The sequence below is a fragment of the Coloeus monedula genome, assembly GCF_965178545.1.
Source record: "Coloeus monedula genome assembly, chromosome: 1".
Lineage (NCBI taxonomy): Eukaryota > Metazoa > Chordata > Aves > Passeriformes > Corvidae > Coloeus > Coloeus monedula.
Genome location: NC_138781.1, coordinates 25,165,748 through 25,189,631, shown reverse-complemented (window position 1 = coordinate 25,189,631; position 23,884 = coordinate 25,165,748). Strand labels below are relative to the sequence as shown.

General features: G+C 41.7%; 1 protein-coding gene across 6 annotated transcripts in view; it reads right to left on the bottom strand.

Moving 5' to 3' along the window:
- Window positions 1–23,884, bottom strand: part of DYNC1I1 (dynein cytoplasmic 1 intermediate chain 1) — a 187,328-nt gene that overhangs the window by 65,124 nt on the left and 98,320 nt on the right. For all 6 annotated transcript variants that reach the window (XM_082302412.1, XM_082302413.1, XM_082302409.1 and 3 more), the window contains 4 exons: window positions 18,608–18,697; window positions 9,669–9,831; window positions 8,406–8,505; window positions 3,371–3,496 (listed from right to left, as the gene is read on the bottom strand). In XM_082302412.1, the coding sequence (XP_082158538.1) occupies window positions 3,371–3,496; window positions 8,406–8,505; window positions 9,669–9,831; window positions 18,608–18,697 (479 nt within the window). The remainder of the gene's footprint in view (window positions 1–3,370; window positions 3,497–8,405; window positions 8,506–9,668; window positions 9,832–18,607; window positions 18,698–23,884) is intronic.

Sequence of the window (23,884 nt, the reverse complement as noted above, 5' to 3'; positions counted from 1 at the left end):
TGTGGTAAAGAGATGTATGATGAGCTACAGAGGAAAAAATTTGGGAGTCACAGCTAAAATACTGTCAGCACATAAAGCAGAAATATAAAAACCCAAAGAAGGGCAAAAATAAAACATGTAGAAAAAAAATATTCCATAGGAGGTGAGAGTAGAAGCCAGCAGGACTGTTTCATTTTAGAAAGCATCTGATAGAGCACATGGCAGTACACATGAATTAGTGAGTAAACATGTCCACTTGGCTGATTGTCATTTTTCCTTTAATGCATAATAACTAAAATTGAACCCCGTATTTGTAGCACAACATGTTGTAGAGCTATGAAATTTACTACTACTTAAATTGTATTAATGAGCCAACAATTTCATATGACTTGAAATTGGGTAAGAATTTCATATTTACAGAATATACCACCCCTCACATTTGAGGACTGAAATCAAATATTTTGCTGACTGGAGTTAGGCGAAAATGTCCTTGCCAGTAGATTTTTACATCATTGTCTGTCATGGCTGATAGACAACTTTAGTTGAAGCTCCTTGGTTCTGGCAACTTTCAGCATTTCACATTCTCCTATGTTAGATTAAAAACAGTCCCAGAAAGAGGTAAAGAAAATGAAGAAATTCCATGGTACTCATCTCACCTAAATCTGGATAATATATCAGGAAAGACAGGAAAACATTAAGGGTTCTAGCTTCAAAAATTTACCAAATTAGCACAATTGGTATCTGAAGTTCTCCCTGCTGCATTCCAGCCAGCTCTTCAGCTGTCCAGAGATGCTTCACAGATCTATCTCTATTGATGTTACCAGAATTCCTGAGGTGAAATTTCTTAGCAGTTTCTCAGAAATGGCTTCAAAAACCTATTTATTGATTTGGCTTCTCAGAAGTGGCTTGCAAAAGCTCATTGACAGTCACATCTGAAATGAGTTTCTACTTCCTTGTATCTTGCTCTCTGAGCCCCAAAAATTGGAAGGAAAAAGGTTTATTAGTCAGCATCTGTCGGATTTATTGAGACCACTTTTTTCAGAAAGTCTTTGGGAAGGAAAATAGAGACCTATTGTGGAAATTTGAGTACACTCAATTATTTGAGTACACTCAAAGTACTGTGTTTATCATATCTGGGCAACCTAGCTATAACAATAAGGTGTGTGTTCATCTCTAGCTGTTGGGCTGGACTGTTATAAGGTCATGTATTTTGTGAAATAAAATTGGGCCTCTCTCTCAGAAGGCCTAGAGAAATAACTGGATCAGGACTGAATAAGGGAATGTTTCTGTAGCAAAATGGTAATATAAATGATATGGGGCTGACTAATAATACAGTCTGTTTCCACTAACAGAATAACATGATGATCTATAGAACTGAAATCCAGACTCTGAGCTAAGATGCTATTTTTTTCTTATTTTCCATCTGAGTCAGTTAGAACAAACCTGTGTTCAAGAGACCAAGTTGTATACTTTTTGCTTCCCCATTTAATCATATGTGGGTATCCCCATCTGATCTGAAGATGCACAGAAGATATTCCACATCGAAAGCCCTATAATGGTGATTCCAAGACAGATCCAACTCATAATGGATTTAAATGCAAATTATCTATGGTCAGTTTGAAAAGAAAATAAGTAGTTCCCATGGGTAGAACTGATGTCCTTTAGCTGAAAGAGCATGAATCCAGGATACATGTGCAAGCACAGTGTCATATCTGTCTCTCAATTCACAGGTTTTAAAGTTCCATTTCTAAAAAGGGGCACATCCAACAATGTGAGGATTAGACAGAAGCTCAGCCATGCCAAATTCCTGGCCACCATTTTGTCCTATGTGTGTTTTTCTAATGGCAAGGGTAGCCTGTCTCATTGCTTTCAATGCAGTGAGTCATACCTCCTCTGTTTAAGAGTATCTAGATAGAACTTTAAATTAATGGAGCAAACTGTTATGTCTTTCATCAATCTTCCTCTGTGTGCTTAGAAGGGCTACCCCAAATCTGCTCATTATCTTGCAAAATCAATCTAGTTTAAGGATTATCCTTCCTAGAAATGCCATCTCTTCTCTTGAAAATTTTGTTCAAAACATTAAGCAGCATGTACATCATAGAAGAATCTGAACATGGGATCTGAGCTAAGGTCTTAACCAGTCTGAAAGAACACATTGGCTGCCGAATACGATATCCAGGCAAATACAAGTCCTCATTTCAAAGGTAATACACAAACACACACACATACATATATACACACGTACATAAATCTGTATGGCACATTTGCAGGCCTAAACTCCTTGTGAAGTTGTTTTTCAGCATAGCAAATTAGAAAAATATGCCCAGAATTAAAGGTTACTTAATCGGGTTGAAGCAGCAACTTCAATTCCAGCAACTCCCTCCCACTATGTTACATCTGATAATGTACCCAAGTCCAAACATAAACTTAGTTCAAAAAGATGTTTGGTCCTTGAATGTAAAATGACACTTAGCTTACACAATTAGACAGGTAATACATATCCTTCCAAGAGAAGCAATTTTTACCACAGAATTATCTGCGTTTTACTAATCTCTGATTGTTAAGTTTTACTTGCTGAAACTTTTCCATATGGCTTTTTGAATACCACTGTCCTGTATTTAATTACTACAGAGGGATATTAATGAAGAGGTTTGAAATTTGGCCCAAGCCCTGTTCCACAGTTTGGACAGTTTGATGGAGATAGAGCCAGTGAGCTGAACACTTCTGTCAATACGAGGCTGTGCCACTTCACACACAAAAGCAGTGGCAAAAGAGGACTAAACAGACATACAGAAATAAACCACTCAATTATTTTGTAATTGTCCATAAACTTCTAAACCAGAGTGACTGTAAAGTAGCACTGAGTGAAGTGAAGCACTATTTTGCTGACCTAAAGGACAGCCAAACAGGAATTAGGAATTGGTGGAGTAGTTCTTGTAATCGAGACCATTTTGATCAAGCTGGAAGTCAGACGCATGTCCAAAAATGTGACGTTTACTACCCAATTTTAAAGGCAAAACATGATATTGAGCAGAACCAAGGCAAGGGTAGGCAGCTTGAGTGCAGAGGATGCGAGGAAGTTAACGTGGGTGGGAAAGCATGTGTAACTGCCTGGATGAGGAAGTGGTACACCACAGTTACTTCATAAGTGCGAGGGATTTATGAACTAAATCTCCTAGGGACTGTTTTAAATAGACAAAGAACGACACGCAGTCCTGACAGGCTTTTGTTGGAGAAGGCTGGTTGCCTTCTAAAAACACTGGACTGTCACTTGTACTTTTACTAAAAATGCCTATTTTTAACCTTAACCTTTTCATATAAACAGTGGGGAGATGCACTATGTAGTAAACTCTTTTGCCTAGCATATAACCAATGGCTTCCTCAGTCTTACCTGACAATGGAACACATATTCTGGTGTGGTTTTCTTGAACTTCATGTTCCACACCAAGGCTACCCCATCCGGTTCATGTGGAGCATCTTCATTATTGTTATAAGATGCAACCATCAATTCAGGGTACTAGAAAGGAAAAGAAAATACAAATGAAATAACATGGATGATGAAAAACCTACACAAAATCATATGAGACAGAAATAATCTACACTAAACCTGCAATATCTGGTTTTAATTATTATACATGCTAGTTCAATCACACTATTCTGCTTCATTTTGGTTTTACATTTTACTCATCCCTAACATCCTTAAAGCCCCAGATACTTGCTCTCTATCAGTTATTCTCAAATATCACAAGGGCAATGTTATTTTCTGCAGGTAATTCTTAAGAAAAGACAACTAACACAATATTTATAAAGGGAATGAAAAGGAAGGAAGAGGGAAAATTTGACAGCTTGAATAATTTTAATGTATTTGCTTAACTATCTCTTCAGGGACAAACTGCTGTCTTAATTGATTTTGATAATAAAACACTACGACCATAGGGTTGACTTGCTTTTATTCTGAAATTCACTTTTTTTTCAGCATTCCTGAAAACTATTCTTTCTTATTTCATTATGCACTCTTATACACTTATGCACGGAATCAACGTGAAAGCTCTTCTTGATGACTCAAATGGCAAACAAAATATTTTCTTCACAGAAGCTCAATTTTGCAAGATGCTGAGGTCATCTTGTAAAGCACAGGGTGACCTTGAATTCCACTGACTCAGTGAGATTGATGCAATAAGCACTCTAAAATCAGATCTACACTTTCTTGTATTATCCACTGTTGTATAGGAGTAGATATGGAACACCCATATGTATTTGCTTTGTTTATATATACCTATCTATATATACATAATATCAAACGTGAAAAATCAGAATTTCACACTGTCTTGATGACCTTGCATCATGTTAAAACACCATAAGAAGTACTAATTTATCCACAAAACATCAATTACTTTCTGTCTACATAGTAACTCCCAGTTGTCCACTCTCACATGTTTGACACTAGGCACCTCTGGTAACCTGTCCTTCCCTCTATATATTTGCCCATTTAGAGGGATAGGGCAGTGGACATTATAGCATGTCCAGAGAAAAGCATGTGGCTTCTGCAGGACAACGAGTCAGCAGCTCAGGTTCTGCAAGATCTACATTCTCCTCCTGTAAACCAGAAATGCTTTCCCTCAAAATTTCTCAACAATTTCCCTCAATTTCTGCAAATTATTGTCACTTTTTGTCTTTCCCAGGTAGATTCCTGCCAAGCCATCCGCCACTTTACAAGAGAACAGTGAAGCTAGTAGATGCAAAGGAAGCAGGACAAAGAAACTGCCATTTGGGAGCTCTGAATCTGGTCCAAATGCACTTTAACAATAAAAAAAACCCAAACCATCACTCTTTATATCATTATTATTGGGGTTTGAAACTCTGCTCTCAAAATCCATTTGGAAGAAATAATGCATACAGCTGTAACTTCTGCCACCAGCAGCTGTTACTTCCCACTTTCTGTACACTTCCATGGATAATGTATCAAAGAGCTGATGATTTTTCTATCCAAGCTCATCGCTCCAAATTAGCCTGGCCCCATGTGTGGAAGAATCAGCAATGACACATGGCCACCATAGCCTCCCTTTTCCCATCTGAAGGAAGCTCTGACTAGGTTGTACCTACATCCCTCCAGACCCTGGCTGCTGGCACACCTTGTAAGGACAATTTAGCACCCAATTCATTGCATGGGATTTAGAGGATGCAGTAGACCAACCACATCTTCTCCCTCATCAAGACCTGAGGGAGACCTAAGGGTGGATTAATCCCACACCTGAGATACCACCTCTCTGGACACAGTTGTGCCAACCATGCCCTCAACTGCTCTCATCCATCTCACCCCTCTCCTCTCCCACTCCTGCAACAGAGCTTACAACCACTTCTGAACAGCGAGCTCAGCTTCTCCTTTGAACCTTTTCATCCCACACTGGCCCATGTCCAAGTAAACAGAGTGTGCAGCAGGCTCTTGGCAGGCCATCACGTTTTGGCTGAACAGGTTGGGTACCATTCACACGAGTGGCTAAGCCTGCAGTCATGAAGGGGCAGATACCTGGGCAGGCAGAAGCAACAACCCCTCCTGCCAGCATGACTGCAACCAGCTAGGGTGTGTGACCTGCTCCAAAGTACCAGTTCTGAAGCACTTTGGGGCTGGCTCATGCTCCTGGGAAGTTTAGTGAGCATGGTTAGCAGCATGTCTGGCCATAAACAAACACTGACTCAAATCTTGCTGGTCTATTGGTAGGTTTTGCAATCACTTTATGCATTTGACTGGAAACACAGTTTAAAATTTACACAGGTGCTGGGGTCATAGCTAGCTGGGTTGCACCTTTATGAGGCTTTTTGACCCTTAAAAAAACAGAGCTAAATGCAGCACCCTAAATCCTCTCTGGCATTGCACACTCCAGTGCTCCACTCAATCTACTTCCACTTACACAGTTTCAGTCCTCACCAGGTACCCAGATGTCCTGCAACTGAAAACAACATGAAAACGGTGCTGTGCGAAACCTCATTCAAGGCTGTTGCCCGAGAGTCAAGAAAGACACATCACTATCCCGGAGACCATGGTTTTCTTGGCTTTAGGCTATCTAAGTTAGCTCCCCTCCCATGCACATAGTAAGGTGATATCATTCTTTGTGTTTACTCTCAGTCTGTTGGGCCTTTCCCTAAGATCCTTAAGCACCTAAGCCATTTTCCTGTTGCTCTGTGAAAGAATCAAGGGGCTAGAGAGTTAACTTGAAGGGTATGAATGGTCCCACATGTTTGAGACCATATTGTACATGTGACTGGGAACAGAATAACTTGTTTAATCGATGTATCAATGTCCTTTGTTTGATTAAGCTTCTATTTACCTCCAGGCTGTTTCACAGCAGCAGTTTTATCGCAGAAAATTGAGCAATGTGTTCTGCAGTTCCCATGATTATTCAAGTTATTCTTTGGCACAGTGGACACTGTCATGTCCTGGAGCGTGTGTGAGCAGCAGAGCTAGTGGTTAGGTGAAATACCTCTGTCTGGCTCCACCTCCTGTCCCATGGGTACAACTTAAAGCAGGAAAGCAAGGAGGCAAGTCCCTACTCCCAAGCTACTGTAGGGCAGCATGCAGAAGCCCCCCACACAGAGGAGCCCCTGCTGGGGTGCCAGGGAGCTGAGCATGAGGAGTTAACAAAGAGGAAGGCAGGCGGGGCCACCCTGGAACAAAGAGGTGGGAAGCAGAACATGCCTTCAAGCCCCAGGGGCTGAACAATTACATTTGGCAGTGCTCTTCTGAGGCGGCTTTTTTTCTTGCTGCCCTGGGAATACAGTAAGAGCTGCCTGTTAGGAAAATATCAGATAAGAATTCCATGTAATTTCCAGCCCCTGAACAAGTGAACAGTTTAAGATAAGTGTTTCCTCAGGCTTATATTTGATTTCTGTGGAAATCCATATGTGCTTAAAGGCCACCCACATCACAATAGTGCATACCTGTTGCTAGACTGATATTTTGTATGAAAGCAAAGGTATAAATCCTTCATTTCACGCATGGGGTGCAAGATGGCTATTACAAGAAGCCTCTCTGCAGCTGGCTGTTGTGCACCCCCCAGACTTCCTCAGCCTACCAGCAACACTCACTGGGACCCCTCGACTCTTCTCCTCTCTGCTGCCTCCACGTCCGGAGTGCAGACAGCTGCCGCCTTGCCTGGGAAGTACCCAAAGGGATGGAAGCAGCTCTGCTGCCATTTCAAGGGGAAAGAGAGAAGCACAGATTCAAAGTCCCTGTGCTCCTTATCCACTGCCTCTCTCCAGTCTGCACACATCATTTATGTACTTGACCTTGAGCACTTGCTCTGCTCATGTGCATATCTAATGTGGTGCAGAAAGAGCTGCTCCTTCTAAGATTAGGCAAAGCCTATTCTTAACACTGGGCTGAACTACATCTATAGCACCTTTGCTGCCCACACCAGGCTGCACCAGGTCTCTGGAGACCCTGTGGCATGACTGAGGCTGGGTTTCGGGCCAAGTGGGCAGACTGGCTTGTGCTCGCATTTTTTAGCTCCATGTCTTCTTGGAGCAGTTTTGTTGCATCTGTATTGTGGATTTAGGAGCAGAGTGTCCTTGGTTCTCTCCACAGGGAAACCAGATGCTTTGCTCCAGGCCAGAACCTAGGAACAGGCTAACAATGATGAAACAGGACAAGGGGGGCTGGAGTAAAACCAGAACTAAATTAATTTAACAGGACCTGTGATGATGTCTGTGTGTGCTAATCCCAGCTCTCCAACAGAGTAACTAATTAACCTGATTTCTGTACTTTGCTGATGTGACTGTATTGGTTTTGGAGAGTTTAAGCAGGTCTATCATCAATTTTTTTCTGCAATGACTGCCTTGCAGTGCACAGAAACTGGGTACATTTCAGGCATGTTGCTTTGGTATGCCCCAGGGCAGCTGCAGTCTCCTCTTCCATCACTTGAAGAGAGGACCCAGCAGTTTTTGAAAGACCTCTTTTCAAATTGTTCAGATACTTTCACCTTTTTATTTTTAGTATATTAGAAAAATTAATTTTATTTCTCACCATTATTTTTTAAATTGTATATACTACTAGGTATAGTTACACATATTTAGTAAGTTAATTTTAGTTAGTTAAATTTTAAACTTTTTGTCCTAAAAATGTTTGCATGGGCTGAAGTAGTGAAAGGCAGAGGAAAAGTAAAGACTTCATCTTGGTAGGTTTGTTAACCTAGGGTTTAAACACAATATCCTGATTTTGAAGACGATGTATAAAAAAAAAGTTGACAGCTTCATTATTGTCCATTACTCTTCTTTACAGAGAAATGTGCTTTCACTCACACAAGGCCCTGCTGTTATCTCAAAAATAACATCCTGCTCTGCATAAAGAAGAGCACACACAGGCTGCCCATAAGTTTTACTGGGAGAAGTGGAAGTGATACGGAAATATGTCTCCCAACTTCACATCTTACCTGAAGAGACCAATCCATGCAGGTGACGACACGATGCTTTGACCAGTGCTCATCATAAAACTGCCGGTTAAAGGAAAGGTTGGCTCCTGCTTGAACATCTCTGTGTGAATTCAAACAAAGTGATAAATTTTCAAGTACCAGGGTTCAAATGCTGTGAAAAGCAGTGCAAAGTTTTCGACTACTTCTCAGATCTCTGCTCAGCCTGGGGAAGTTTGCCACCTTGATTTAATTGCTCTCACTGACTGTCTGGCTGAAAATGATGCAACAAGGAACACATTTTAGATCTGTTTCACAAAACCACATTTCTTAATTTCTCACTGCCTGCCTGACTCTTCTGGGTCACTCTGGGCTCTCTGCCCTCTTTGTCTCTCAGGATGAACCCAGCCCTGACATTCAGTTCCCCCTTTTCTGAACCTTCACCTCCAAGCTATAACCAAACCTCTCTTACTTTTGACTCCTGAAATCTTAAAGGTACAGCACCTCCTCCCAGAGGTGGAGAGAGCAGATGCTGTGTGACACTGTAAGGACAGGCTGAAGCTCAGTGCTGGTCCAACACTGCCACACTGACGCACTCAGCTGGTCCATAGGGATGGTGTTCTGGGTTAACCTCCAGTAACTTCAGTGCAATACAGCTCCTGATTTGCCATGAGGCCTCAACAGATACACAGCTGTTACAACCTATGTATTTCCTCTCCAACTAACAAGTTTTACTGCTTTGCTCCCATATCAATTGCTGAAAACAAAACTTGTCACTTCTTGTCTTAGCTGTTTAGATTGCAAATGCTTTGGGAGATCATAATTTTATCCCCACAATGCATGGTATAGTGGGATCCATTACAGACCTGAGGCAGTAGCAGAATATAAACAACACTAATTTGAATCTGTGAAAATATCATAAGCACACACATGTACACTACTGGAATGTACACGTTTACATGTACATGTGTATACACACATTTATCTATTTCAGTTATTTGTTCAGAATTTTAAATTTCACCCTAAAAATGAAACAAAAAATTAAACCAGCTGAATAATATGCCAAGTTAAAAAAAAAAAAACAAAACCCCAACCCCAGATCAGTCAAGCACAAAGCTATTTTACAGTATAATTTCAGATGACAAAGTGACCCAGGCCTTCACAGAGAAATTTTGAGCTTTTCTTAGCTGTAAAAATGTTAAATTCTGTTTAAAGTTAAGGCTTCCTGTTACTTGAATTCTCTTTATAAAACTCATTTTACAAAAGCAAAAAAAACCCCAAACTGACCCATCTTTCTCTTCTACATCTCTGCCACTGTAGTCAAAGAAGATGTCTGAATCTTCAGCCAAAGCTCGCTCAATTACACGTATTGTGCGGTCAAAAAATATCAGGAATTCTTCTGAATGGAGAACTTGTTGCTTTTCTTCTTCTGTCAGTTCTCTAGGAGGAGCTTGGAAAATGAAAAGATATAGTTAGGAGTATGACATTTCACCCCTTTCCCAATGAATCAACATCTTCAGTGGGTTTCTTTTGACATGAAAGCTTGCTGTAGCAATGTCAGGAGAAAAATCAAAGCTTTACTCTTAAAATCATGACTAAGAAGTTTTTAATATGTCTAAACATACTCCTGTATATTCCCAGAATGTAGCCTCTACACAGACGAGATCCTATATCTAATGTATTTATTATTCTGAAATGGAAAATTCTTAAACCCCCCAAATTAAATAAACTCAATGTTCCTATTTCAGGAAATGGCCATGACTGACGTTTAGGCAATACCTAACTGGAAAAGCAGAACACTTATGTAACAGAGGACCTGTCAGAGGAGCTGAAGATAAAATAATCTTCTTAACTTATACTACAGTTCTTTGTATTAAAAGGGCTCACATAATCTCTCCCTTCACTTCTTCCAATTTCTACTTGGTGTCACTGATAAATTCTGTCTTTGCTTCAGAGCTTTTGTGAAGTAATGAACTGAATAACCAAAGATATTCTCTGAGGCAGAAAAACTGAAAGCAACCAGCCAACACCAGTTTCTTTAAGGCAGCGTTATTCCTTGCAGAGGAACCCTAAGACTCAGAGCAACAAATGCCACTGAGCCATGGGCAAAGCTGCCCTGGGAGGGGGAGGGGGTGGGGGTGTCTTGGGCAGCAGTAAGAATAGCATGACCCCCACAAGATGAAGTTGATTCTTTGCATGTACACAGAGATGATAAACCTTTACTTCCAATATTTCCAGTTTGGCCCTTCATTTGAAAAATACTATGTTTATAGAATGCACCAATGCAACGTCTCCATCAGTTTAATGACCTGTTGGTAAATTTTAACTCAAATGTGAGAATCAAGGGGAATGAAAGCTGAGATGCTGCTGTTGCTACAGTACAAAATTCTATTCTCAATTACACTATCAGGGTCATATTGATATTGTGGCAATATTGTGTATCGATTATGCATTTTCCCACATGTGCTTTTGAATCATCATTGTGGTTATACTTCAGAATTACTTGTATTTCAAGAAATGACACTAGTATCTTTACAGTTACCCCAAACCAACCCTGCAACTAGCCTGAATTCCGAGCATAAAAAGCTCTGTTGACAGAGAATTTTGTTCCAAATTTATAATTACGAACACAAACAACATATCATAAACAGATTTATTGCAAAATTACAGAGTCCTATGTGAGAGTTTAACAAGTGATCAAGGGTCTCCTGCATTTGGCTTTACACTACAGATTTGAGGTGTTTACCTGTGAAAATGACCTTGCAGTCTCCCTAGGCCATACTGGGTTAGAACATCAGCAGCCAAAAAGGGAATTCAGCAGTTCAGAGAACACCCACTATAGAGCAAAGTTTAACTCCCAGCCCTGTCATACATATCTCAATGTGTAATTAAACAGTGAGTGACACAGTTTCAAGCTGCAACTCAAAATGATTTTCTAGTTTCTCTGCCGTGCCACACAGTTGCTTTCAGCGATCAGGGAGATGTGGCCCTTGCTAACTATCTGACTTTCCTGCGCTTCGCACTGGATTCATGCACTCCAGTGCCCGAGTACAATGACACGGCCAGGCCCCAGGGCAGGAACGGATGGGAAGGCACAGCAGCAGGCAGGAGGAGTGTCATGGTCATCACTCCTGCAGTACTCAGCTCCCCCTGTTCTCAGAGTTGCTGCGGTTGAGAGAGGCTGCTATCACCACACTTTGCCTCAAGTTTGCCTCAAGCGGTCAAAGCGTTAGCTCTGAAAGACAAAATCTCTGCACTACACCTGAGCTAAACAGAGAGGGTAGGAGGAGCAATTTGGCCCTCAGGAGACCGAGCAGCTAAGAAGTTAGAAACGCTAGCCTTTGATGATCTCCTGTGGCCTTGGCCCTATGCTTCCTACCAGCAGGTTAGTGGTTCCTGTGGAGCTCCACACATCCAGAGAATATCTGCATCCCCCCACATGGTCCCCCTGAGAAGCAGAGCGACAATTACCAAGCAGGAGCGCGATTTGCCCCTAAATGCTTTACACAGAAGCAAAGCATGTGGAAGGAAAAGAATGACTAGCAAAAAGTACAGCTTGACCTATTGCAGCATCTACTGCTGAATAGTAATTGGCACTGAGGGAACTCATCTGGCAAGGAAGCCTGTAATGAGGCAATATCCCATCGTCACCACTAAAGCACTGCTTTCTGAGAATCAAAGACAACAAGCATGACAATGCAGCAAAATGGCATAAAGAGGGGGAAAATAACTGCAAAGGCAACTGGAAAACTCATTTAAAGCTGCTCCAAATGGTAAAAATTATTTTCTAAATCAAATCCTCTCTACAGCTTGGAATATAAATTTATTACTCAGCCATTTGCTGACTATAACTGCAAAGCAAATACAACCCAAAATCAATAGAAATGGAAAGGCAAAAAATAAACAACTTGGGAGCTGTGGAGTGCTCACAAGCAATGGTGGCACACATGATTGTAGTTCTACCTCAGCAAAATCTCCCTTGCAGTTAGCAATGATCTGTGGGAGGCCAGCAGTCTATTAAACCATCAGGAACACCTTGGCTAAAGTTTTTAGGGCATAAATCAGCTTACCTCATTCATCTGACTGACACACCAGATGCCCCCTGGCGAAATTAAGCTTCATATTTTAGCCTTATTTTCTTCTTTCATTCGGCTGCCTCTTAAGTTTTATTTGAGGCAATCTCTTCTTACAAAAATGTTAACATCATTACTTTTTCCAGTCTAAAACATTGCTATAACTACTGTAAATACATGAAGTATAAGCAAAAAGCCCCAAACAGACAGGTTTGCTCTTTCAAATACGGAGGTTTTCTAACCATTTATCTTTCAGAGCCATTTCAATTTTCTCCTTGTTCCTTCTCCCTGTCTGTCCATTACCTCAAATAAAATAAAAAGAATCCATGTAATTTTCTGCAATTTTTCTTCCGATCTGGGAGCTTACAGTGACTTTGATCTCAGCTTTCAAGAGACACAGGCTCTCTTCAAGGAAAACTGAGAAACTTAAGTAGATGATCAAAGAGGTTTTTTGTTTTGTTTTGTCACAGAGACCTATGTGATATGACAATATTTTCAGAAATTCCCTGCAAGAATACAGCATTTGTCATCAAGTATATGCTCTCCCTGGCATAAAACCCAAACCAACCACATCTAAGCTTCTGTGCTGAACAAAGCCCAGTGCAGTGTGTCGTTTACCACTGCTAAATGTTACATGCTTATTGCCTGGAGTGCAATGAGAACTCCTGCAAAGGAAGCTCCATAGTTTGCTCGTTTTGACACCACAGCTTCCTAAGGAACTGTTGTGCCTGTGCTCTGATCCCACCTGGAGGAGCTGAACCCATCTGTGGCCCTGCACAGCTCATGGCAGCAGGACCCATGGTGCAGCCACCAAGTCCTGCCTAACAGGACCAGCAGGCATTCCATCTGTCCACGAACACACCAAGACGTCGATGGGATCCTGCACCCACCAGCAGCCTGCTCTCCAAGTGGCTCTGGGGCTATGATGTCAACAACATGTATCAAAGAAGCCCTGTGTTCATGCTGATGTATAATACTGTACAAAATAAAATGGAATTTACATTTAAAATTAAATTGCTGTACAGAGCAATATATGCACAGAGGACACCACAGGGAAAGAAATTGTGAGGTGTATCTGTAATGAAAGATATTATATACTTGTGCTGGAACAGGAAGGTCTAGAATATGAAACAATAATTGAATATGATGTGAACACAACCAATTTATTCAAGACTTATTTACAAAAAATAGGAACATTTTATCATTTCATGTGACTTAACATAATCCTCAGAAATACCATATTTCACATCAGGTCCTTTGTCCATAAATTTCTTTGGACAAAACAGAAAGAAACAAAAAATTATATTAAAACATCTTCTTGAATCTTTAATAAAATTGCTGCAGACTCGTTCTTATTCAGCAGAAGCATGTTTGTGGTAAATACAACATAAATAGGTGGGTAACAGTGCAGGATCAAATTTACAAATATTCAAGTAGCAGGATTTGAGTCTTCTCCCAAGGGAGCTAAAAAACCCTTAAAAAATAATAATAATTAAAAAAAAAACCAAAAAACCAAACAAACCCACATTTAAATAAATATAAAAAAGATTCTCCTGGAATTGCAGAAATTCTAAAAACCTGACAAAGAAATGAAGTCTGTTAAAGGAAAAAAAACCAAACCAAAAGAAAAACACCAAAAGGAGTAAGTGAACAAAAGAAAGGGCAAACTAATAAAAACAGTAAAGCAGGAAGCAGCATTGCTATCAACCCAGAGATATAATGAGAGACAGAAGGAGATTATTAAAACCCCTTAAGAGCTGTATTATTTCTTTCAGCATCTATTTAAATCCATGTAAACTTTAGACGTGCTGACGAGGGAGGATGGCTGAAAGGTACAGGGTGAGAACTGCAAGGTCTGAAGTGGCTCTCAGCAGCTTTCAGTCCTTGCCTGCTGATACCTTGTGATCCTCTCGTTTTTCTAGTGCTTTGCACTTTCATGTCAGGCTTGATACATGCCATATCCTGCTTGCCATGTGCCATACCATGGCTTGATATATGTCATGTCTTTGTTGTGCTGGCAAGTCCCTTCATGGCATAAACATAAAAAGGAAGATTTCAAGCTTTATTCGGGGATTTTTTTATTCTGGAGTAGCAAGTTGCAGAGCCTTAGATTTGAATCTGTGCCAGGCAGGGCTGTTCCCACTGCCTGTGCTTCTCCAGGAGCCATGCTGGACACCATCCCTGAGCATGCCCGAGCTGGCTGTAAGGATGGGTCAGCACACCTGAGCTCACTGTGGTGTTGGTGGCAGTGAAACCATGGCATTTCTGGCCACGACAAACCTCACCACAATGTGTCTTGCTTTTCCAATACTGATGCCTGAGCTGTTGAGAGCGAAACCATCCCCACCAGCCCAGCCTGCTCTGTGGACACCTGAGCCCCATGCACAGGGCCAGGGCAAGAGTGGGGCACAGCAGGTCTTTGGAGCTGCAGATCCCAGCCTTTCCCATCACAGCCTTTCATACAAGTTTCTGTGGGTATGCCCATGGCTTCAGATAAATGCAGGTTGAGGCCCACTTTCAAGACCTAGCCCGTTCCGTTGTTCATGTGGTTTCTACTGACACAAAGAGGAGCCTTAGGTGGAGTTCCAGAGCTCTCTGGTGGTGGAAAGCCCCATCCCACTTGATGCCACAGTTTGGGACCAGTCTCTTGTTTATGTGGTCAGGAGAGGCTGGGAACAGGCAGAGCCCAGCCCAGTTCACCGTCAGGTATCCCACACTCGGTTCTTTCAAAAATAATGGGGAGAACATGCACCTGAGACATGGGTGGCAAGAGGCAGCCTCACAGAAGAGGCACAAGGTGGTCCCAAGGCTTCATACACTTCAAGGGGTCAACAAGTCAGTTCTTCATCTCCCACTCCACTTTGGGGGGCTCAAGCTGTTGCTCTGCCCTTTGAACCTCCATGGCAGTGAAGGTCTGCAAGAGGTGCTGTGCCAGACAGGCTGCCCCAGTGCAGGTGCACTGTGTGTCTTACAGTGGTGCTGAGACATGTTCAGAACCAGGGTCAGACCCTGCAAACACCCATGACTGCTGAATAATCCCAGAAAACCCCATAGAGCAACTCTGGGGTGTGCGGGGGAAAGATGAGGAAATTAAGCATGCAATAAATGTCTGTAGAATTAAATTGAACTACCTATAAACCATGTTGAAAAAAAAAAAATCACGTTTCCTCTTAAAATACCGTTATAAAAATAGAGCACTCTTGTCCTGTTGGCTTGGAGAGAGGGAGACTGAACAGACTGGATCCAACCTGTAGTTTTTATCCCGAACTATTTTTGAGTTATATTCATGAAAAAGTGGTCTGCCTTTCTCTCCCTGCACTTCTCTCTCCCATGGATTTTTTCTTAACACTCCTATAACTCAAAAAAGGCCACGCTGATTTTTTTTAATCTGTTAAAAAATGTGCTCCCTGAGCTGAAACCAAATTTCAGCCCAGAGCAAATTTTTACGGCTGGGTTATAAATCCCTGAAAAACAGGATTCATAATGGAAGTGCTGACACAGCCTTAACTACTATATAGCAGTGTGAATGGCGCCACTATAATGTCTATTAGAGATTCTTTAAAAAGTTTGCAAAATATTGTCTTGCCTTGCAGAGAAAAAGAAGCCAGAGTACTTAATGCCAACATAAACATGCTTTTAACCCATTATGTGCTAATTTGCAGAAAAGCTATTAATTCTGAGTAGGCACACAGAGTGCAGCACCGACAGGAAATGTTCTTCTAAACTCCTGTTTGACTTGTAACGTGGTTTTAATCACTTCCATGAAACACAAATGATGGCTTCAAACTCTGAATATTGCTCAGAACATGAGAAGGGTGATTACAACAGAGAGGAAAACGGGATTTTGTAGGCAAAAGGGCTAAAGCCAACAGGGAGAGAATGAAACCAAACACTAAAAAATGGGATTCCATTCCATGTCAGTTTGGGGATGATGGCTTCATTTGATTCACAGCATTTAATGCCTGTCACCAGCATGCCACTATTTTATCCACCACAACACATACTGTAGGTCAAGTTCACTTTCTATCAGGCAATGACCAAGTTTTCTTCTTCCTTGAGCCCAATCAAATGTTAGCACCTCACAAAGCCGGTTCTGCTAAAGCAAGCTGTGCCTTGATTTTACAGCCTGCAGCTTGTGTGCCTGAGACCAGCCCAGATGATCTACTGCTCCTGAGGGTCTGCTAGGCAGGGAAGGGGAGCACTGCCATCTAACTAAAACACAGCAAAGAAACAAAAGATGTTGGCAGTGGTGGTTGGTGAGTAACGTACATAAAAGGCTAATTTGAAATCCCATTAAAAAGTGAAATAAATCAGTTCAGGTTTGTATTTTGATTTTTTTCTTCTTCTCCTCTTGCAGGAGTTTGTGTTTTCTCCCCATGTATAAGCATTAGCATCACTTTTCTGTGGGAATAAATGGGTGTGGGATAAGCTGTAAGTTGAATACTACAGGGACATTCAGCAGCTCAGGACAGTGCTTATGCATGGGGTGCAGTGGCAGAGGTTTTTATGGCTTTCTGTTGCCATTAGTAAAAGAGATACTGTGTTAGGGCAGTGACTGCAAAAGCCCATATGCAAGCTGACCTCACAGTTTTGGAAAGAAGGGTAATTTTCATGAAAAATGAAGTTTTTCTGTTGCCACATTTCTTGCTCATGTCCTCAGTTCTGCCTTTGCAGACCTGCCTGACTCCTGTTCCTGCTGTCTCCACTGCTCCCCTCTGCCCATGGCATCAGTGTCTGGGGCCAATGGGAGAAGCAGAATGATGAGAAGCAGTGGGGGTGACTTTCTCTCTCTATATTTCTACAAGGACCCAAATGAGCACTGCACACTGCAGGACTTATGGCACGGGTGATTTCTATGATGCTCTTAAGAGGGAAGGAAGATCAATTTGTAATCAAAATGGTATGGCTGGTACTGCAACTCACTTCAGTGGGTGAGGACAGCAAATGTGGGCACTGTGTACCAGATTTTTTTTTTTTTTTTGATACTGATGAAAAGATACCAGTCTCCCCTGGATGAGAAATAAGCATCTGCTGCTGTATTCCCAGTTAAAGAATTCATGGGCTTCTATGTAAAACGATTCCATACTTTTCCCCTAGTGAGATTATCTTGGGAAAAACCAAGCTCACAGAATTATCCTGGTAATGACCACCATAGCAAGAAATTACTTAGGCCCTACCTGAAGAAGTAAACTACCTTTGAAGCGGCTAAACAGAATTTGAGCAGTCCTGGCTATACAAAGTAAGAAATGCTGGAGAAGACACCCATTTCCTTCCACCCTGGAGCTGCTGCTATTCCAGTTCTTTTTCTCTACTCAACACAGGGGTGAGCATTGACTGTTGAAGGCATTGAAACATTAGAATAGCCAATAGTCTTGTAAATTTCTAGATGAGGAAGACCAAATTTCTCATCCTCCTTCTAATTTGAAAGCTAGGACAGGTCCAAGAAAAGGGAAAGAGACACCAAGCATATCTACGACATCCAGTGACTTAAGCAAGTGTCTCTTGTCTGCACCAGAATCAAGTAGTAACCTGAATTTTTGTAACCATGCAGAATATCTCAATACAGAGTAACGGACAGAAGGGCTGGACCTGTCTGGCTTCAGGGGTTTTTTTTAAGTTCCTTGAGGCTGTTCCCACAAAACATTTTGATTTTGACAGCTAACGTTTTTCAAGTGAAATTATTTTCTTCTGGAAGATTCCTGACTACCACTAGGTTTAAGTTTGTTCCTCTCAAGCAGGCAGACAGTTATGGGCTCCAAGTACCTTTGAAGACCAACAAACTTTATAGAGCTGCTGGAATGCCTGGCATTCCCATTTTAAACCTTTCACGTAAGCAGGGTATTTGAGCCAGAGGACAAATTAGTACCAGTACTGGGATCCAAGAATCTCTACTTTGTTTTCAAGTTATAAAGACATGTAGCTTCTTCTAAACAGTTCAAGTCTCATGTATTTTGCAATCTTCTCAGGCCTACCAGCTGGGTCACTGGGATACAATTTTCTGCTTTTATGCTATTCATATGGTTTTGAATCAATGAAACTGGTGATTGTTTCAATTTCAGTGCTCTCAATAATGGAAACTACTTATGAGAGTAACTACTGGCAAGATCCAGTCCTTTAAACATCTAATATCGTGCTTTTCACTTTTTAAAGTACCTTCTTTCACTTCCTGCTTCTGGTCCTGATTTTCTGTCTCTAAGTCATCCTGTGCTTTTGGCTCCACCATCTCTTCATCGTCTTCATCCTCTGAAAAAAAATGAAGAAAAAGATTTGTGAGATTCTCCTCTTTAAGGGGCCTGGAAATTCTATGACTTCTTTAGAATTATAAACTGGTGAACAGGTAAAGCAAAGTGCCCAATACATGGAACATCTGCATTTATGCTCAGAATGGCACTCTCAGACATTTCCCCCCTGACTGCAAGATAATCTGCTCGCACAGGGCACCTGCCACTTCTGTTCCCCATAACTTCCCATCTCAGATGTCAACTGAATATCTCCCTGACCTCGGATATGACTTCTCAGATGGCATGAGGACAGATACAAACATCTTTCAGCCTGGCAGCTATTCCACAGCTGGGACACCTGCTATCCAGACAACTCATTTCCAATTCAATTCTCACCAGATTAATTTGTCTTTTGACCTACAGGAATAGGTTAAACAGAAATCTGACCTCAGGTCAGATGCCACTAGCAAGGAAACAAGCATGGCACAGTTCTGAGAAGTCATCACCATCAACTGGGGGAACACAGCGACCAAAAGTGGCATTTGGAGCTTAGGAACCATTCTCGCATTAATACGAATTTAATGAACACTAAAATTTGACACATGTCAGTTACTACCGCCAGATGTTTTAATGACCTTTCCTGACCTATGCAAATGCATCTCTCCCTCCCCCTCACTCCCCACACCCACATGTTCTCATTTTAAGGGCAAACCATTCACTCCTTGATGTTTCTCTGAAGTTACAAGGGTTCTAATTGCCAAGACCAAAACATAATACAAGCAGAGCTGGAAAGACAGTGATGAACCAAAATGGCTCAAAGTCTACCCAGCCCTCATTACTTGTTACCAGCTACAGCAATGTGATCCATATTCCCTGTGCCCAGGGCTGACACCCAACCCACTCACATTCTTGAGAGGATCAAGACACACAACTTTCCAGATTCTGTGAACTACAAGGACTGAAAATAGCCTAAAAGTATTTAACAATTAGGATGAGTAAATCCATGGGCTATGGAGGAATTATGCTGCACTTATTTTGGAGCTTGACAAACCACCTTGGCATAGCAAGGCATATCAAGCATCACTGGTGCCCTGTATTGGTACATGGCATGAGAGAGCGCATGTTGTCCTGGCCCTGGGGCTTTCAGCCATCAGGAAAAACACTGCAGTTCCTCTGGGGCTTTCTGAGCAACCTGCTGTCACCATACAGTTCCTCGTGTCATGGTGCTTCTCCAGGCACACTTCCTGCTCTAACCTGCCATCTTAATGGGGGAAACATACCATTATTCTCCAGCTGGCTGGTAACTGGCACCCTCTCCTGTGAAGGCTGGCTGCAATCAGTCCTGGCTTCTTGTGAGATGGTGGTGCTGACAGGTTGCATTCCACCAACAGGAACATGCAGCTGTATTTTGTTTTCAATAACATAATAGACACCATACTATTCCCACCACGTGGCCTACCCTAGGACTTCTCCCAGAAGCCCAGAGGGGACATGCTGCTAGCTGCCATATAGGCCATTCACTTAGGAGTTGGACTTGATGATCTTTGTGGGTCCCTTCCAACTCAGAATATTCTGTGACTCTTGTGATTCTGTGGTATCTTGGCTGGGGATCATGGCCTAGCCACATACTATAAGGCAGTGTCTCAGCATGGACAGATATGCTTTTCCCTATTGGAAAAATTAGGAAATCTTGGCATAAAATCTGCCATCACTCCCCTTACTGCTAGTGACTGCAGTGGGGAGAAAGGGAAAGCTCATCTCCCCAGCCACCAGGGAGGAGGGATAACCATGTGCTTCACAAGCTTGAAAGAGAGGAGGAATCCAGCATGGATGAGGAAGCATTTCCAGAATTAAAAGCACTACTAACAAATGCCACTCCTTTATCAGGGATTTTTCAGACCATGGAACTTGAAGTGGAAAAACGGTAGGGTACTCACGATGTCTCCCTTTGGTGCCTACATTTCCCTAGGTACCCTACACAGAAGGACTAAAGAAGAACTTTTAGAGAGCAAGCCAGGGCAGTTCAGTTTGGCAGGGTAAACACATTGCTCTGTCCACTGGCTGAAAGACAGATAACATCCAACACAGTCAGCAGAGAGTCAGCAAGAAGAGCTCTCCTGCTGAACACACACAGGAGGGGTAAAAAAAGGTCCTTCTGCCATTGGTGCTAGTGGAGATGGGGATGTATGGAAGAGAGAGGCACTCCCAGTTTCAAAGAATGGGTGAGAAGTGTGAGTGCCTGGCACAGCAGGGAGTGAACACTCTGCTAACCTCAAGTACCATGCACACACAGATAGGAACACAGAGTGTACAGATATGTACACACAGACACACTTATGGCAGATACTAATAAAACCAGCTCCCACAAAAGTTTTGTGAGTCTTGCATTAAAAGTTTTCATTCCCTAAAGCACCAGCTCTTGGAACCAGCTGTTTACATATGGATTTCAGCTTCCATTTTTAACCTGTTTCCAACCTGCCAGCTTGTGCAGGAAAGTTTCAGAAGGTGAAGGGTTTGAGAAAATTTCCAGGCAGCAAACAAAAACTAAACCAATATTCAACTGATTTTTAAGGCTTCTTGCAATGCTTTTTTAATGCTTCACTTCCAATTTGGTAATGGATAGGGATGATGTAGCAAATTTAGAACCTGAGATTTAGTAGCAGGTTTTCAGATTGAAGGGAAGCAAATTTATCCCTGTTCTCTAGAAGTCCTTGATCTCCCTGATTTTGGGCATCAAATTATTTGCTTGCCGATAGCCCTTTCCTGCTTCTAATGCAGAGTAGGAATGAATGGAAGTAAGTAAAGGTTATTAAAACACATGCTGTGCCTTTTTCCAAGGGCACAAACATAAATAAATTCATTTTACTGAGAAGGCAGTGCAAGAGTTTTTAGCAGATTAGACAATTTAGGTGTCCTTATTTATTTAGAGAGAAATGTATACACAAACACAGAGAAACTCAGCTAAAAGAATGATAGGGTTGTGAGCCAAATGCTAAAATGTTAGCAAATGCCAGAATCTGGATTGCCTGGGCACGATTAGCTCCTTTCCCCTCCCCACGTGTAGGCATGATGACATAATTCTGGAATTTCCTCCCTCTTGAGTGGTTGGCTTCATTTTCTGGGTGCTCAGCAAGAGACACCTGGGGCCTGAAATGCAGAAGTGCTGAGAGCTGAAGCCAACTGGCCCTGTGCTTTGGGTGGAGAAAGTCTTAGGGAAATTCTACACATGCAAAGGCTCCCACAGCTCCCTCTTTCAGCTTTCACTGAAAGTTATCATTCTGACATTTTTGTCCTTTCTCCCCCTGTGCTTAAGTGCTTTTGCAAGATGGCAATAATCTTGTAAAAAAAATAGAATTTTTACCCTGCACAGATGTTTTGCAGAGGTATGGTCATCAGGATTTGTGGCTTATTAAGATGCTGTTGGGGAAGCAACAGCAAAACTAAACCTTGGAAATGGATTCATGTTTTTATTGTGTTCAGTGTAATACTTTGATCATGTGCACTAACATGAGATCTGAGGCCAGAGCACTGAATGGAATAAGATAAAAACCAGAAAGGTTAAAAAACTGCCCCCTATTGACTGGCTGAAGCAAGAATCTGTTTAAGAAAAAAGCCCTGTATGTTATCATGCAATTAAAATTGTATCATCCTACATATTCAAGAGGGCTAATTAAGAATGACCAAGAAACCTGCATTCTGGACTACCCAGTATTGCTTGGCTCTGCAACCTAAATGCTTATTTGCCATAACTTTTATATATATATACTGCACACTATTTAATGCCAATGTACACATCCTTACACATGTTCACAGTACATACATTTGCTTTTGTGCCTAAGTATGGTTATGCATTTGCACATTTGACTGCACATACACATACATTAAGAATAACGGGAAATGCTTCAGCATTCATTTTCCTGAGTTTTATTTAAATGTGATGAAGATAGAATTTATTGTACATTTGCTGGAGAATCTGTGAACATCTACACAGTTATTCATTTCCACATGTGCCCACTCCAGTTGCAGTAATTGTCCAGGGAGATGAAGAAACTTGTGTAGTTCCTGAACATACATAGCCTTTCCCTTATAAGAGCATATCTGATATTAGGAAGTTTAGAGAAATAACTTTTTAACTGCTTACATCACGGTAGTAGGAGTCTTCTAGTCACATTTGGCAAACACAGAGATGCTAGCAGCACCAGTAGTAGTGTTACACCCTGTTCAGAATAGGACAGGGTGTAACACTATCAGAACTCAAATGTCTATTAAATGAACCACATGAAAAAGAGCTAGTAATGAAGAAGTGTATAGCTGTGTGCAACACTTCTCCTTTGTAGATATAAAAGGACTTTGCAAGGAGTTTGCAGTTTTGTTATGCCCAGTTACCACACAGAAGCTGACAGATAGACCCACTCACTGCAGAACACTGAGCAGACCAGCAGCTTAGGGAAGATAGAGTGGGCTTCAGAGTTTCAGCCTAGAGTCGTGCCCACTAAGGCCACCCTGCTTTTTACTGTAAATAAACAAATCCTCAATGGAAATGATTATTAAATGCTTGGATAACGATGTTTGTCTACTGAAGCTGGTGGAGCCACATGTAGGATTAATACAGACTGAGATAACTGGACCAAAAACCTTTTCTTCTTAAGAGTTTGATGACTCTCCAGGCTCTAGGAGGTGGCCAAACAGTCTGAACAGTGCTTGACAAAGTAGAAGTAGAGCAATTGTTTTCATCTTGGTATTAGCTTGAATACTCCTGTTCCAGACCAGAAGTAGTCTTGTCTGTCTAAAAGCCTGTCTGCTTTTCCCAGCTATAGAAGTTGCCCTAATAAGAGCATGACCTCTCCCTACAAACCTGGAGGTTTTTTGTCTGGGTGTAAATACTAATTTTCAAATGTTATCCAGCTACTAGCTCCAATGAGCCTGCTCTATGCCTGGTCTTTGCCTAGGCCACCACAACCACTTGAAATAAGTATCCAACTGCGAATATGTAGCCAACTCCCTGGCACCTGTAGAAGAAATGCCCAGATGTGCTGAACTGGATCAGGTATTCACAGAGAGTACAGATGATCTCAGAAAATCAGACCCTGCATTTCTGCAGCGCTGGACTATTTAATACCTACTTGGACTTTCCAGGGCTTTTATATGCTGTATTTACTTTTACAGCATATAAAAACATACCAGGCACATTCAAGACAAACTAGAATAC